Source organism: Pteronotus mesoamericanus, unplaced genomic scaffold (genome assembly GCF_021234165.1).
Source record: "Pteronotus mesoamericanus isolate MK-2021 breed Mesoamerican mustached bat unplaced genomic scaffold, CSHL_Meso_final scaffold_165, whole genome shotgun sequence".
NCBI classification, from domain to species: Eukaryota; Metazoa; Chordata; class Mammalia; order Chiroptera; family Mormoopidae; genus Pteronotus; species Pteronotus mesoamericanus.
This window is the reverse complement of record NW_026555307.1, coordinates 3,842,010-3,858,929: the sequence shown is the minus strand read 5'-3', so window position 1 is coordinate 3,858,929 and position 16,920 is coordinate 3,842,010. Positions and strand designations below refer to the sequence as shown.

At 47.3% G+C, this 16,920-nt stretch overlaps 1 protein-coding gene across 1 annotated transcript; it reads left to right on the top strand.

The window, feature by feature from the left end:
- Positions 1-11,821: 11,821 nt before the first annotated feature.
- SLC22A31 (solute carrier family 22 member 31) lies at positions 11,822-16,678 on the top strand. Its single transcript, XM_054588836.1, has 9 exons — positions 11,822-12,199; positions 13,668-13,771; positions 13,867-14,021; positions 14,313-14,481; positions 14,688-14,833; positions 14,932-15,040; positions 15,159-15,373; positions 15,759-15,870; positions 16,323-16,678. The coding sequence occupies exons 1-9, from the start codon at positions 11,822-11,824 to the stop codon at positions 16,627-16,629; spliced, it is 1,695 nt and encodes a 564-aa protein (XP_054444811.1). The 3' UTR covers positions 16,630-16,678.
- The last annotated feature ends 242 nt before the right edge of the window (positions 16,679-16,920 follow it).

The window sequence follows — 16,920 nt, the reverse complement described above, 5'->3', positions numbered from 1 at the left end:
TGCAAATGTATAGGTTTAAATATTTCTATTAAAAAAAACCCCAACAAACACTCCAGTTCCTGATAGCTTCACTGGCAACCAATCAATGTTTCTCTATCACATTGCTGTTTCTCTCCCTCTCTTTCTCCTTCCCTTCTCCTCTTTCTTTAAAAAAAAAAAAAAAAAAAAAAAAGCTGTAACAGTTCCTCACCAGTAGACCTGCTTTACAGAAATACAGGAGTCCTTCAGGATGAAAGTGAAAGGACACTAGATAATTCAAAGCTGTAAGTAAAAATAAGGAACACCTGTGTCTCGGTCAACTTGGATGCCATAACAAAATATCTTAGCCTGAGTGGCGTAAACAACATTTCTCTTGGTTCTGGAAGCTGGGAAGTCCAAGATTCAGGTGCCAGCAGATTTGGTGAGGTCCTACTTCCCGACTTGCAGACAACAGGTTTCTAATTGTGTCCTCAAATGCCAGGAAGAGATAAAAAGAGGTCTCTCTAGTGTCCCTTGTTTTAAGGGCACTAATCTCATCATGAGGACTCACCTCTCTAGATCTAATCATCTCCCAAAGGCTCTACCTCCAACTATCATCACATTGAGGGTTGGGTTTAACATAGGAATTTCAGGGGAAACAATTCAGTCCATTGTAAAGATAATTGCATTGGTAAATATAAAAGCCAGTATTATTGTATTTGTATAGTTTGTAACTCTTCTTTTTCCTGTATTATTCAATAGGCAAATATACAAAACAATCATTAAAAATCTATGGCTGCCCTGGTCAGGTGGCTCAGTTGGCTAGAGTGTTATCCTGAACACCAAAAGGTTGTGGGTTCAATTCCCAGGCAGGGAACATACCTAGGTTGTGGGATTGATATCCAGTTGAGGCAGCATATGGGAGGCATCTGACCAATGATTCTCTCACACTGATGTCTGTCTGTCTGTCTCTTCCCCTCTGTCTCTGTTTTCCCCTTCCTCTCTCTCTAAAATCAATAAACATATCCTCAGGTGAGGATTAAAAACATTCTACGGTAATGGGCTTGTGATATTATAAAGACACAATCTGAGACAAAATAATATAAAGGAGGGACACAGATGTATAGGAACAGAGTGTATACTACTGAAACTTACTGGTATCATTCAAACTAGAGTATTATAAACTTATCCTTGGTTGTCATAAGATGTTACATGTAATCCCCAAGGTAACCACTAAGAAATAGGTAACCACTAAAAAAATTTTTTAGAAGAAAAAGGGTATCAATAAGGTATGTACTTAAAATAAACATATATAAAAACAGGCAGTGATGAAGGAACTGGGGAACAAAAACATACTAGACATACCGAAAACACATAAATGGGAGAAGTAAATCCAAAAGAGAGCTGGGGTGGTTGTACTAGTATCAAACAAAATAGAATATAGCTTTAAAATATAGCTTATAAAATTGTAAACAAAATAGAATATGGCTTTAAAATTTCTTTAACAAGAGTCAAAACAACAACAACAACAACAACAACATTGATTTTTAAAAGTTCAACACATCAGCCTTGGCCAGGTAGCCCAGTTGGTTGGAGCATTGTCTCGTGCATCAAAAAGGTTGTGGGTTTGATCCCCAGTCAGGGCACATACCTAGGTTGTGGGTTTGATCTCTGGTTGGGGCACATAGTAGGGCAACCAATCGATGTTTCCCTCTCACATCATGTTTCTTTCTCTCTCTAAAATCAATAAATATATCCTCAGGTGAGGATTAAAAAAATCAAAGGTTCAACCCATCAAGGAGCTATAACAATTAAAACACATACACACCAAACAGCAGAGCTCCAAATTATATGAACCCAAAATTGACAGAACCAAAAAGAGAAATAGACAGGGCAGGGCAAAAGTAGGTTTACAGTTGTGAGTATGCAAAACACAGAGTTTATTCTTTTATAATTATTTATTAATTATTGTATTATTTTTCATAGGAACAACTGTAAACCTACGTTTGCCTCATGCTGTATAATAAGTTGGAAACTATTTATTTTTTAAAAGACATTTTATTTATCTACTTTTAGAGAGAGGGAAAGGGAGGGAGAAAGGGAGGGAGAGAAACACCAATGTGTGGTCCCCTACTGGGGATCTGGTCCGCAACCCAGGCATGTGCCCTGACTGGGAATCAAACCAGTGACCCTTTGTTTTGTAGGCTGGCATTCAATCCACTGAGCCACACCAGCCAGGGTAATAGTTGGGAACTTTAATTCCCCACTTTCATTATGGATTGAACAACTAGACAGAAATTCAGTACAGAGATAGAGGGCTTGAACACTGTAAGTTAACTAGACCTAACAAAATATATAGAACATTTAACCCAACGCTAGCAGAATAAACATTCTTCTCAGGAGCGCATGGAACATTCTCAAGGACAGACCAGTTGTTAGGCCACAAAACAAGTGATGATAAATTTGAACTGAGGAAATACAAAGAATCTTCTTTGACCATAATGGAATGAAGCTAGAAATCAGTAACAAAGCAAAGTGGAAAATTCCAAACACATGGAAATTAAAGAACACACTCTTAAATAGCCAATGAGTCCAAGAAGAAAACACAGAGGAAATTTTTTAAATACTTGGAGACTATGGAAATGAAAAAGAACTTAAAAGAATGCAGTGCTCTGAGGGAAATTTATAGCTCTAAATGCCTGCTACATAAAAACAATCAAATCAGTAACACCTAACTACACCTTACAGAACAAATAAAAGAACAAACTAAAGTTTAAGCCAATAGGTGTGAGGAAATAATGAAGCACAAAGTGGAGACAAATGAAATAAAGAAGAGAAACACAACAGAATCAACTATACAAGCTGGTTCTTTGAAAAGATCAATAAAATGGACAATTATTTAGATAAACTGGCTAAGAAAAATGAAGAGAAGACTCAAATTACTAACACCAGAAATGAACAATAGGACATCACTAATGATTTTAAAGAAATTAAAAAAAAAAAGGGTAAGAGAATACTATGGACAATGACATGCCAGCATATTAAGAAACCCAGATGAATATCTAGAAACACACAGACTACCAACACTGACCCAAAGAGAAATAGAAAGTCTGAATAGACCTACAACAAGTCAAGGAACCGAGTCAGTAATCAAAAACATCCCAAGAAAGGAAAACCCCAAACCAGATGGTTTCACTGGTGAATTCCACCAAAGATTAAGGAATTAATACCAATCTATCCCAAACTCTTTTAAAAAACAGACATGGAGGGAACACCTCTTAACTCATTCTAGGAAGCCAGCATAACCCTGATGCCAAAGTCAGATGAAGATGTCGCTAGAAAATAAAATGTAGACACAAATGAATATAAACACAAATATCCTCATGGTATTATTAGTTCTACTGTTGTGTGTGTCTGTGTGTATTCCTTGGATTTTCTACATATAAGATCATGTCATCTGCAAATAGAGATAGTTTTCCTTCTTCCTGTCTACTTTGGATGCCTCTCATTTCTTTCTCTACCTAACTGCTCTGGCTAGAACTTCTGGTACCATACTAAATGGAAGTGGTAAAAATGGGCACCTTTGCCTTGTTCCTGATCTTACAGGGAGAGCTTGCAGTATTTCATCACTGATCATTAGTTTTGGGTTTTTCCAAAATGCCCATTTTATCATTAGGAGGTGTTTTTCTTCTATTCTTAGTTTTTTAAATATATTTTATTGATTATGCTATTAGAATTGTCCTAATTTTTCTCCCTTTGCCCCGCTCCACCCGTTAGCCCCATTCCCTCCAGCAATCCCCCCCCTCCAACCTTAGTTCATGTCCATGGGTCGTGCATTTAAGTTCCTTGGCTTCTCCATTTCCTAAACTATTCATATACCCCCATATATTCTGTACCTACCAATTTGTACTTTGCAATCCCTACACTCTTTCTCTCATTCTCTCCCTTCCCCTTCCCAGCTGATAACCCTCCAAATGATCTCCATATCTATCATTCTGTTTCTGTTCTGCTTGTTTGCTTAGTTTGTTATTTTTAGATTCACTTGTTGATAGTTGTGAATTTGTTGCTATTTTAATGTTCATAGTTTTGATCTTTTTCTTATATAATTCCCTTTACCATTTTATATAATAATGGCTTTGGTGAAGATGAACTCCTTTAGTTTTACCTTGTCTGGGGAGCAGTTTATCTGCCCTTCAATTCTAAATGATAGCTTTGCTGGATAGAGTAATCTAGGTTGTAGGTACGTGTTATTCATCACTTTGAATACTTCTTGCCCGAACATTCTACCCTACAAAATTTCTTTTGAGAAATCAGCTGACAGTCTTTTAGGAGCTCCTTTGCAGGTAACTGTTTTTCTCTTGCTGCTGCTTTAAAGATTCTTTCTTCACCTTTAACCTTTGACATTTTTATTATGTGTCTTGGTGTGGTCCTCTTTGGGGTCCTCTTGTTCAGGACTCTGTGCTTCCTGGACTTGCACGTCTATATCCTTCACTAAATTAGGGAAGTTCTCTTTCATTATTTTTTTCAAATAGATTTTCAATTTCTTTCTCCTCCTCTCCTTCTGGCACCCCTATGATTCAGATATTGGTACTTTTGAAGATGTTTCAGAGGCTCCCTAGCCTATCTTCATTTTTTGAATTCTTTCTTCTTCTTGCTGTTTTGATTGGATGTTTTTTTTCTTCCTTATGTTCCAAATCGTTGATTTGGTTCTTGGCTTCATCCCCTCCACTGTTGGTCCCGTGTAGATTATTCTTTATTTCACATAATGTAACTTTCATTTCTGCCTGGGCCCTTTTGAAGCTGTTGAAGTACACAACGAGTTCCTGGGGCATTCTGATCACCAGTGTTTTGAACTCTGCATCTGATAGGTAACTTACCTCTGTTCGTTTAGTTCTTTTTCTAGAATTTTGTTCTGTTCTTTCATTTGGGCCATATTTTTTTTTTTTGTCTCCTCATTTTGGCAGCCTCCCTTATTTGTATCTATGTATTAGGTGGAGGTACTTTGACTCCCTGTCTTAGCGTGGCCTATTGCAGAAAAGGCACCTGCAAGTTGTATGTGGCAGTCCTTAGGCAATAACCCTGGCAGGGCAACCCATGTCACCACTCTGTGGCTGTGTGGGGAGGGCTTGGAGAGGGGACAATGCCACTGCCTGGCCTCTGCACTTTTGCCTGGGAGGGAGCTGTCTCCCATTAGTCGCTCTGATACCAGTCATCTCAATTTTTCCCTGTATACCACTGGTGCCCTGCCAGCTGTTGCCCCCAGGCTGAATCCCAGAGGGAATGAGTCTGCTAAAGTTCTAAGTCCATCGTGGACCCTTTAAGAGGAGTCTCCTGTGAGTCCTGAAGTTTCTTCTGCACTGGTTTTTACAGCCAGAAGTTATGGAGACTTATCTTCCTGGCACTGGAATGCTGGGTTGGGTGGTCTGGTCTGGGGCTGGGATCCCTCATTCCCGAGGTATCCCTCCTGATTTTTAACTCCCACATGTGGATGTGGGACTGCTGTTCTGCATCTCCGCACCTCTCTTCACCACTCTGTCTCTGTCCCTCCTACCTGTGTGGAGGAATGTGGCTTTTGAAATCCTTGGTTGTCAGACTTCCATACAGTTTGATTTTCTAATAATTCTAGGTGACATTTATATTGTAATCTAGTTGTAATTTTTTAAAGAGATTGTATTTATTTCTTTTTAAAGAGAGGCGAAATGAGGGAGAAAAAGAGGGAGAGAAACATCGATGTGTGGTTGCCTCTTCCACACACCCCAAGTGGGGTCTTGGCCTGCATCCAAGGCATGTGCTCTGACTGGGAATCAAACTGATGACCCTTTGGTTCACAGGCTGGCACTCAATGTGCAGAGCCACAACAGTCAGGGCCTAGTTATAATTTTTGCTGTAGTTGTGCGATGAGGTGAGGCATGTTTACTATGCTTCCAACTTCACCAGAAGTCTTCTATTCCTAGTTTTTAAAGTGCTTTTAATCATGAAACAATGTTGAATATTGTCAAATATTTTTTCTGCATTGATTGAAGTGGTTGTGTTCTTTTTCCTCCCTACTAGTATTCTTACATTGCTTGGCTTTGGGTATGTTGAACCACCCTTATATTTCTGGGATAAATCTCACATGATCATGTTGTATAATCATTTTAATATTATGTTAAATTCAGTCTGCTGGTATTTTCTTGAGGATAAAGAAATTCAACAAAGTTGCAGGCTACGAATCAGTATTTTAAAAATCACCTGTGTTTCTATGCACTAGCTATGAGCAATCTAAAAAAGAAGTTTATAAAATAATTCTACTTACAATAGCATCAAAAAGAATAAAATAGGAATAAGTTCAATCAAGGAAGTACAAGACTTGTATACCTCAAACCATAAAATGCTTCTGAAAGAAATTAAAGACAACCTAAAATATGGAAAGATATCTTATGTTCAAGGATTGAGAGACTCAATATTGTTAAGATGACAATATTTCCTGAAGAATTCTACATATTCAAAGCTATCCCTATCAAAATCCCAAAGGCTTTTTTCCCCCCAGAAACAGAAAATGTGACCCTAAAATTCATATGGAGTTGCTAGTACACCAAATAGCCCAAAAGTTGGAGGATTTACATTTCTCAATTTCAAAATGTAACAGAGTGTGGTACTGGCATAAGGACAGCCTTGAAGACCAATGGAATAAAATTGAGGGTCCAAATATTAACCATACAATTGTCTAATCAAGAGCACCAACACGGAGAGTAGACTTCCAGTCAAGATGGCAGAAGAGGTAAACACAGCTCGCCTCCTTGCAAACCACATCAAAATTACAGCAAAACATGGAACATCCATCATTCAGAACCATCAGAAATCAAGTTGAATGGAAGTCTGACAACTATGGGGTTAAAGAAGCTATATCTGTCAAGACTAGAAGAAGGGGAGAAGTCATGGAACAGGCTGGTCCCACATCTATATGTGGTGTATAAAAATTTCGGAGGGATATCTTGGGACCAAGAAGTCCCAGCCCCACACCAGGCTCCCCAGCCCAGGGTTCCAGAGCCAGAAAGATAAGTAGTCCCCATAACTTCTGGCTGCAAAAACTAGTGGGGATTGAGTTGGTGGAAGAAACTTCTGGAGTCCCAAGCAGTTCCTCTTAAAGAACCCACACACAGAGTTACTCAGACTCACTCCCTCTGAGTTCCACCACTGGGGTAGTAGCCTGATATGACCAGTGTCATATGGAGAGGAACTGAAGTGTCTGGCATCAAGGTGAGGGCTGGGGACAGCTTTCTCCCAGATAGAAAGGCAGGCAGAGGCCATTGTCACTTTTATGAATCCTTCCCCTACAGAGTCACAGAGCTGGCAAGAGGGTACCATATCTGAGACTCCATCAACCTGGCTAACACTCTTTGTCTAGCCATGGAGGTCCCCCAAGACTCCATCCCACCCAACTTACCAGCCTATCCAAGCTGTTAACAGTGACTTTTCCATATGAATGGCGGTCTTGGCTCATGCTTCACAAATTCCTAAATCCTATCAAACAAACAACAGCCAGCCCCTGAACCTATTGCTAAGTGGCCCTAGGCATGGCAATAGCAGCAGCCAGCCTAGATTCACAGCTTGGCTTCACCTGGGAATCTCCAAGCCCAACACAAGTAGCAGCCATCTCAGATTGCTTTATAGCTCATGCAGGGTGGCCCAGGGCAGAACACAGGTCGGGGCTGACCTTGGTCTGCACAACCCAAGAAACCCAAGAGCCTGTGTGCATACAGTGGACAGCTACAGACCATGTCAGTGCACCACCACCCTGCCCCTGCACAGCTGAACCTCTACAGAGGACAGAGGTTGGTAGTCAGTGGTCACCGTCAGTCCTTGCAGATGACTGGCCTGGGTAAATCTCTCCCGTTGACCTGCCAACAGCAATCAAGGTTCAACTACAAGAGTAGGGGGTACTCAGCCTACACAAAGGGTGCACCTTCAGTACCCATCTTGGGTGATAGGGGAGGCTGTGCCACTGGACCTGACAGGACACCTACTCATTAGGTCACGCTACCAAGACAGGGAGTCATAGCAGTTCTATCTAATATGTAGAAACAAACACAGGGAAGCTGCCAAAACAAGGAGACAAATAAACATGGCTCAAATGAAAGACCAGACCAAAACTCCAGAAAAAGAACTAAACAAGTTGGAGATATGTAACCTATCAGATACAGAGCTTAAAACACGGGTTATAAGGATGCCCAAGGAACTTAATAAGGACCTCAACAGTATAAAAAAGACCCAGTCAGAAATGAAGGATACAACAATTGAAATAAAGAACAATTTACAGGGAGAGAACAGCTGAGTGGATGAAGCTGATAATCAGATCAATGATTTGGAACATAAGAAAAAAAACAACCAATCAGAACAACAAGAAGACAAAAGAATCCAAAAAAATGAGGACAGTGTAAGGAGCCTTGGGACAACTTCAAGTGTTCCAACATTTGCATCACAGGGGTACCAGAAGGAGAAGAGAAAGAGCAAGAAATTGGAAATCTACTTCAAAAAATAATGAAAGAAAACTCCCCCAATTTGGTGAAGAAAATAGACATGCAGGTCTAGGAAGCACAAAGTCCTAAACTAGATGGATGCAAACAGACCCACTCCAAGACACATCATAATTTAAATGGCAGAGGTTAAAGATAAAGACAGAATCTTAAAAGTAGTGAGAGAAAAGCTGTTAGTTACCTACAAAGGAGTTTCCACAAGACTGTCAGCTGATTTCCCAAAAGAAACTTTGCAGGCAAGAAGGATTGGCAAGAAGTATTAAAAGTCATGAAAAGCAGACCTACATCCAAGATTGCTCTATCCAGCAAAGATATTATTTAGAATCAAAGGGCAGATAAAAAGCTTCCCAGACAAGAAAAACCTAAAGGAGTTCATCATCAGCAAACCATATTATATGAAATGTTAAAGGGACTTCTTTAAGAAAAAAAATCAAAGCTATGAATAATAAAATGGCAATTATACATATCTATCAACAACTGAATCTAAAAAATAAACTAAGCAAACAAGGAGAACAAAGACAGAATCATGGGTCTGGAGAGCGTTTTGATAGTTGCTAGATGGGAGGGGAGTGTGGGGGAATGGGTGAAGAGGTGAGGGGATTAAGAAGTACAAATAGAATAGCCATGGGGAGATGAAGTACAAGATAGGAAATGAAGTAGCCAAAGAACTTATACACATAGTCTAGGGCCATACCACCCTGAACACGCCGATCTCATCTGATCTCGGAAGCTAAGCAAGGTTGGGCCTGATTAGTACTTGGATGGGAGAACTTATACACATGACCCATGGACATGAGCAATGGCATGGGGATTGCCTGAGGGTATGGGGGTGCTGGGTGGAGGGGGGCAAAAGAGAAAAAACTGAGACAACTCTCAGCATAATAGCATAATCATTGAAATATAATTTTAAAATAAAGAGCGCCAACATGAGTCAATGGTAATAGAACAGGTCTTTCAATGAATGCTGGGAAATCTGAATATCCACATGCAAAATAGTAAAGTTAAACCCTTTAACTTTTTATATAGTAGGCAATAGCCTACTATATAAAAAAAATCAATTTGGATCAAATATTTAAGTGTGAGAGATGAAACTTAAATGCTCAAAAGGAAATGCAGGTGTTAATCTTCATGATATTGGTAATGGTTTATTAAACATGGCACCAAAAGCACAAACATAAAGGGAAAAAATTGAACCTCATCAGCATTAAAATCTTATGAAAAGATTTTCTACAGGATGGTAGAAAATGCTTGCAAATCATATATCTGATAAAGCCTCGTATCCAGAATATGTAAAGAATTCTGTAACTGAACAGCAAAATTGCATATAGCACAAGTAAAAAAAGGACAAAAGTTTTGAACTGTTATGGTATTTCTACAAAGATATACACATGGCCAACAAGCACATGAAAAGATTTTTGACATCATTAGCCAGTAGCAAGATGCAAGTAAAAACCACAATTAGAAACTTCACATCCACTATAATGAGTGCATTTTTTTTTTAAGGGAAGGTAAGTGTTGGCAAGGAGGTGGAGAAATTGGAATCCAGTGTATTGCAGTTGGGAATTTAAAGTGCGCAGCCGTTGTGGAAAATTTTTTGGTGGTTCCTCAAAAAGTTAAACATAGACTCACTACTTGACCCAGCAATTTCACTTCTATACTTACACCTGAAAGATCTGAAAATAGGTACTCAAACAAATACTTGTACAGTAGTAACTCCTCATTTAACATCATTGATACGTTCTGCGACTAAGCGAAATGATGTATAACGAAAGCAATTTTACCATAGGCTAATTGACATAAACAAGCATTAAGTTCCCACAACGTCTCATCAACGTGTGACAAAATAATGTCATTAGAGAACCTGCTATACAGCAATGTTCACAGCACTATTGCACAACAGGAAAAAGCGGAAACAACCCAAATATCCATTAACAGATGAATGGATAAACAAAATGTGAGAGATCTATATAATGGAATATTATTACTCAGCTTAAAAAAGGAATGAAGTCCTGACAGTTACTACAATGTAAGTGAACCTTGAAAACATTCTGAGTGAAAGAAGCTTGACCTAAAAGGCCACATATTGTATGGCTGGCGGTTGGGGGAGTGGGCAGGTGGAGGAGGGGGAATAGCTATTGATTATTTAATGGATACCTGGTTTTCTTTTGTGGTGAAAATATTTTGGAACTTGATAAAGGTGGCAGTAGCATAAAATGGTTGGTTTTATATTATGTGTACTTCATCTAAACAAAATAGTTTGAAAAAGCCAGTGTCACTCTTCAATGCAAGAAACATGCCAGTTAGAAAATACAATGCAAATCCACAGTCCCTTCACAAAGCAATAGAAAGCAAACTAGTTAGGAAAATTTAGACATAATCTATAGGACCTACTGTAATTTTTCTCACTGCGAAAAACAAGTTAAAAAACGCGACCTACTTTGTTCCTGTCTGGAAGCCTCCATTGGGGTTACAGTGTCAGTGCCCCTTCATCCATAAACGCAACATTTCGAGCCAAGTTCACAAAAGGACTCAGAAATGGACAAGAAACTGAAGCTCGTTTTGCAAAATACTTACGATAATCCTCAAACTTCTAAGAACTCAGTGCACCAAGCAGGGTCTCTCCTCACCGGATACCACACTCCGCCGGGGCTGCAGCAAACGGTGGCCACTCAGACCGGCGGGGACTGGATGCGGGAGCAGGAAGGTCCGAGCCGCTTCCTCTCACGGCTGCAGCGCTGCGTCTGGTCGCCAGGGGGCAGTGGCAGTCCGTGCTCGGTAAGCTCGACCCGAGACCAGCTAGGGGTCCAGGGCGCGTGTGGCCCCGTCCCCCGCCCGCCCCACAGCCCTCGGGCTCTCAGACCGACGCTGGGTCCCGGACGCCCCTTTTGAGAGAGTGTCCGCCCAGAGTCCCCGAGAACAGGCCTGGCCCGGCCTCCAGCGCGGCCCGGACGCCAAAGAGACCAAGCACTCCGGAGCTCTCCCCAACTACTCCCACCACGAGGACGCCCCTCTGGCCACGCCACAGGAGTCACGCCTCCGCACTCCCCGAGGCGGGGACTCGCGGACCCAAATGCTGGAGTCCTCACCTGCCTCGCCCTTTGTGGCCCCTCTCCTGGCTCCGCCCTTTGGCCTTACACTCCTCAGCCCCACCCCAGTCTTGGTCCCGTCAAGCAACGCACCAGGGATCTGCTCCGCCCTCTATGGCCCCGCCCGTTAATGACCCCGCCCCGCCGGCTCCTCTTCCCCTAAAGCCTACCTGCCGACCCCGCCCATTAGGTTCCAAGTGCTATAAGTCTGTGCCCGACAGGTTCCGTCCTCTCAAGTTTCGCCCAGCGCCGGGAACGCGGATGGAGCCAGAGGTGCGGGTGTTGCGTGCCGCGGGCGGCTTCGGCCGGACCCGGCGCCTGCTGGCCGCCGCTTCGTGGCTGCCGTGCGTGGCACTGGGCCTGGCACTGGGCTCGGAGCCGCTGCTCACCGCTCTGCCCGCGCACCACTGCCGGCCGGACCCCACGCTGCTGCCCCCAGCGCTGCGCGCCCTGAGTGGGCCCGCGCTGCTCGACGCCACCGTGCCACGCCTGGGCCCCGCGCGCGCCTGGAGCCCCTGCCTGCTACTGCGCTACTCCGAGCCCACGCCCCGCGCCCACCCCAACGGCACGCGGTCCTGCACACGCGGCTGGCACTATGCACTGCCCGCCGCAGGCCTGCTGCGCAGCCCAGTCACCGAGGTGCGAGAGGACTGCCTGGGCTCTTCTGCACCCTGCCCCCCCCCCACCTCTCTCTCCTCCTTCGTACCCCCTTGTCCTGTACCCCCATTCTTCTGTCCCCCTGCCCCTCTTCCTCCATTTCTCTGTTCCCCTTCCTCTGGTCCTTCTCTACTCCCTCTTTTCTGTCCCCCTCCTCTGTCCCCCTCTTCTCTGTCTCCCATCCTCCACCCCTTTGCCCTTCTGCCCTTGGTCTACTGAGGCTCTCTGATGGTGCAACTGATGCCCATGTTAGCAGGTTGCCAGGCCTAATGGCAGAGTGTGAGGGCCAAGGGCTGCCAAGGTGGGCAGGCAGCCTGGGGGAGGAGGAGGAGGAGGAGTTAAGCTGAAGGTTTACCAGCCAGGTAAGCAAGCACCAGGAGTTCACTTCAGTGCCTTTAATATTTTGAGTAACCTGTAGCTTTGGGCTATGTCAAGACTGGGTTTCCAAAATAGAAGGCTTTGAATCATGGGAGCAATACAGTCAGTTCAGTTTGCAAAAGGCAGACTTCCCACCTGTGAGGTGTGTGCAGGTTGGACTACAGGCAGGAGCTCCCAAGAGAACAACTCGGGGGACTGGGTGGGAAGAAATAGGAAGGGGGAAGCTAGTACCTTCTGTCCCATCTTCATGCCTGCCTCCCTTTGGCAGCCTCAGCCCCACAGCTGCACCCCCACCCCTGGGAGGATCGGCCCGGTGTGGAAACTGGAGCAAGGTTCCACAGCCCTGCCAGGTCTGCCCGGGGCCCTCTAACCAGCAGAGCTTCTCTTCTCCCGCCCATTCTGTCCACCACACACCTGCCCTCCGGTTGGTGTGCTGATCAATCGGTGCCCCACCAGCTTTCACAAGTAGTTGGATTTTAAAATAAAAACTCTGACATAGCGTGACCCCACCCAGTATGTTAACCTTGTAAAAAAGGCACAGGACCTTGGAACGGGAGGTGGGGAGGTTTGGCAAAACTGAGGTCAAGGGCCCTTGACCAGGAAATCCAGGTAAGCACAGCCCTGCAGTCTGTTCCCGGAGTTGCTCTTGAAGTGAGCAGAGCAGGGGAGAAGTGAGGGCGAGGCCCTGGGGACCCTGGGCACAGCAGGTAGAAACTAAGATCAGCCAAGGTCCAGGCTCTGAGGGAGAGTGAGGTCTGGAGAGGGGTGGGTGAAACCATCCAGAGAAAACAGAAACCAGGCTTGGGCTCCATGTGGACACTCCCTCAGGACATTACCCCTTGGGGGCTCAGACCAGGAATTATTTCAATTCCATGTGAAGACCACCAGAGTCAGGAGGCCGCGCAGTGTGTCTTTGAGCAGATCCCTTGCCTTCTCTGTGCCTTAGTTTCTCCTTCTATCCAGGGAGGTATAGGAGCAGGATGTCTAAGGCCCCCCTTCCATCCTGACAATCTGGGGACTCCAACCAGGTTCGGGGGGGGAGGCTGGCTGAAGGTGACGGTGTCCCCTGCAGTGGAACCTTGTGTGTGAGGACAGCTGGAAGGTGCCACTGGAGCAGACGAGCCACTTACTGGGCTGGCTGTTGGGCTGTGTCATCCTGGGCATGGGCTGTGACCGGTGAGCCGCTGCCCCTCCCCTCGAAGCCTCAAGGTCCAGCTAAGCCCCTGAGCTGTCCTGACCTGCACCCATGTGTGTCCCCCACTGCCCACCAGGTTTGGCCGTCGGGTTGTGTTTTTGGCCTCCATGGTGCTGGCCACAGGCCTGGGGGCTGGTGAGGCCCTGGCTGCCAGCTTTCCTGCCCTGCTGGCCCTGCGGCTGCTCCACGGGGGGGCTCTGGCAGGGGCCTCTCTAGCCCTCTCTGTGGCTCGTGAGTACCATGGGGGGCTGGAGAGGGGCACCCACCCAGGCTTGGTCTCTGACTCAGAGGCATGGGAGGACTCTCTGTACTCTTGTTGAGGGCTCTTCTCAAGAAGGTGGGTGGGCACTGTTTGCTTTGTGAGCTCTGCAGTTTGCAGACAGGCTCAGGTGCTGGAGTGGGCAGTGAATTGGCCTCAGATGTCCAGCTCCTGGGCAGGTCAGCAGTTGGTCCCCACAGCCCTGGACAGAGCAGCCCTCTCTAGAGGACTTGGTTGGCCCCAGGCCCGCTGTGTCTGCTCAGGCCTGGAGCTGTGCGACCCCCCACACCGCCTGACGTTCTCTATGGGGGCCGGCCTCTTCTCGGTGGCGGGCACGCTGCTGTTGCCCGGCCTGGCCCTGCTCGCGCAGGACTGGCGCCTTCTGCAGGGGCTGGGCGCCCTAGCAACAGGACTCCTGCTGCTCTTTTGGGGGTAAGTGTGGCGGGTCAGATGGATCAACGGCCTCTGTGGAGGTCACATGTGTCACTTCCCTCAGCACCTCCATGCAGCACCAGGCACATGGGCGTGGGACAGGGACATAAAAAGCCATTTGATGTCCTGACCCTGGGTCTAGGGAGGAGGGACCCCTGTTATCCCGGTGGGGAGGCCCTGAAGGCACCCTCACCCCACCCCTGCAGGTTCCCAGCCCTGTTCCCTGAGTCTCCCTGCTGGCTGCTGGCCACGGGGCAGCTGGCCCAAGCCAGGAAGATCCTGTGGCACTTTGCTGAAGCCAGTGGCGTGGACCCTGAGAACAGCCCCGAGGAGGAGAGCTCCCTGGCTACGGGTAATGCGCCAGCCAAGAGACGGGAAGGCCTGGGTGCCGGAGGGGGCGAGGTATCACCCCCCACATATGCACCCCCTCATGTTCTCTTATGTCCATAGAGTTGGAAGTGCTGTCTGCCCGGAGCCCCCAACCCCAGCACCACTGGGTCCTGGAGCTCTGGCACACCCGCGTCACCTGGAGGAACGGACTCATCCTGGGCTTCAGTTCGTGAGGAGGGGAGGGTGCGGGTGGGCTGGGAGAGGGATTGGTGCCTCTCTCCCCATTGAGATTCAGTCGCCAGAGTCCCCAGCTCCGGCTGCATCTGTGACTTTGCCCTCCCACCTAGGTTGGTCGGCGGGGGCATCAGAGCCAGCTTCCTCCAAAGACTGGTCCCTCATGAGTCGGCCTTCTATGGGCCCTACTTCCTAGGGGCTGGCCTAGAGGTGGCAGCCACCCTCTTCCTGCTCCTGACAGTGGATCGCTGGGGGCGCCGCCTGGTCCTGCTGCTCAGCACCTTGGTCGTGGGCCTGGCATCCTTGCTGCTTCTCTCAGGGGTCCAGTGTGAGTGTGGGGCTCCGCAGGCATTATAACAGGGTCATCCTGTTTGGCTGAGGTCAGCCCCCTCCTGGGGTCGCAAGGGAGAAGCATGGTGTGCTGGGAGGAGGCTGCTGTTCTTTTACCTTGTTCGCCTTCTCAGTCTGTGTGCTCGGGGAAACCACGGTCCAAAGAGTAAAGGAGCTAAAAGGATCCACATGAAGGGGCTAAATGAAAGGGCCTGGTCTGGACAGGGGCAGCCTGGAACAGCTGATGCCAAACCCAGAGAGCAGGTGCAGGGGTGAAAGGTTGGGGGGCAGGCCCAGCAGGAACCCTGAGATCGAGACATGCTGAGGGGAGGGCCCCGAGCAGCCTGGTGTGGGCAGTGGCGGACCCCTCTCTTTATCCCCAGACTTCCCGGGCTGGACTGTGCTGTCCCTCTCTGTCCTGGGGCTCCTGGCCTCCCAGGCTGTGTCCATCCTCAGCAGCCTCTTTGGGGCTGAGATCTTCCCCACGGTGATCAGGTGAGCTTCTGGCTGCCCAGCCACATGGCAGGACACAGTCTGCCCCCGCTTATGCCCAAGACTTCTCTGTTCCATCCCAACCAGAGTTCAGACGGTCTTTTCCTGGGTGACCTGGGGACCCAGATCTAGAAAGGTCTGGACAATAGCTCAGGAATGGAGGGGCAGAAAGGAGAGCCCCCAGAGAGGGTAGAATTTCAGGGAAAATTTTGTTTTCCAATTTTCTAATGAAAAGAACAAAGCTCGTTCCAGGGCAGGGAGGAGCAGCTTTTTCACAAAATTGCTTTCAGTTTTGATTTGCTGGAGCCCCGACACCTCTGGCTCTGCTGGGGGCTAGCCCCTCCCTGGCGTTGGACCGTCCTGGGAGCACTGAGTCACATGCTGTGTCCACCTGTCCATCTGCCTGAGAGGGCGGCCGCCCGCCCAGGCTGCCCACACTGTACCCTCTCCTGCAGGGGGTCGGGGCTGGGCCTCGTGCTGGGTGCCGGGTTCCTGGGCCAGGCAGCTGCCCCCTTCGCTGACATGCAAGGCCGGCGGGGCTTCTTCCTGCAACATGTGGTTTTCGCCTCTTTCGCCATCCTCGCCCTGCTGTGTGTCCTGCTGTTGCCGGAGAGCCGTGGCCGTGGGCTACCCCAGTCACTGGAGGACTCGGACCGCCTGCGCCGATCACCGCTCCTTCGGGGCCGCCCCTGCCAGGACCATCTGCCCCTGCTGTCACCCTCCCACGGCCAGGCCCAGACACAGCTGTTTCAGGAGGGGTGACTCTGGCTGGACAGACACACGTCCCCTCAGATGGCCACATGTCAGTGTGGGAAGGGGGTTCTCGGAGGAACTGTGGGCTCAGTGTAAAGGGGGAGTTCCCTGTTGGGCCCTTGTTCCCGGGGGCCCTGCCCCCACTGCCACGTGTGAAGGATAAAGGCGTCCGTAGAACCTGGCATCCTCAGTGGTTCTTCCCTCAGCCCCCTGTAGGCTCCCCCGAGCCAGGGTGCCTGCAGCCCCTCCCACCGCCCCACTCTGCGAGGCCAGCCCCCTGTTGCCACTCTGGCAGGTCTG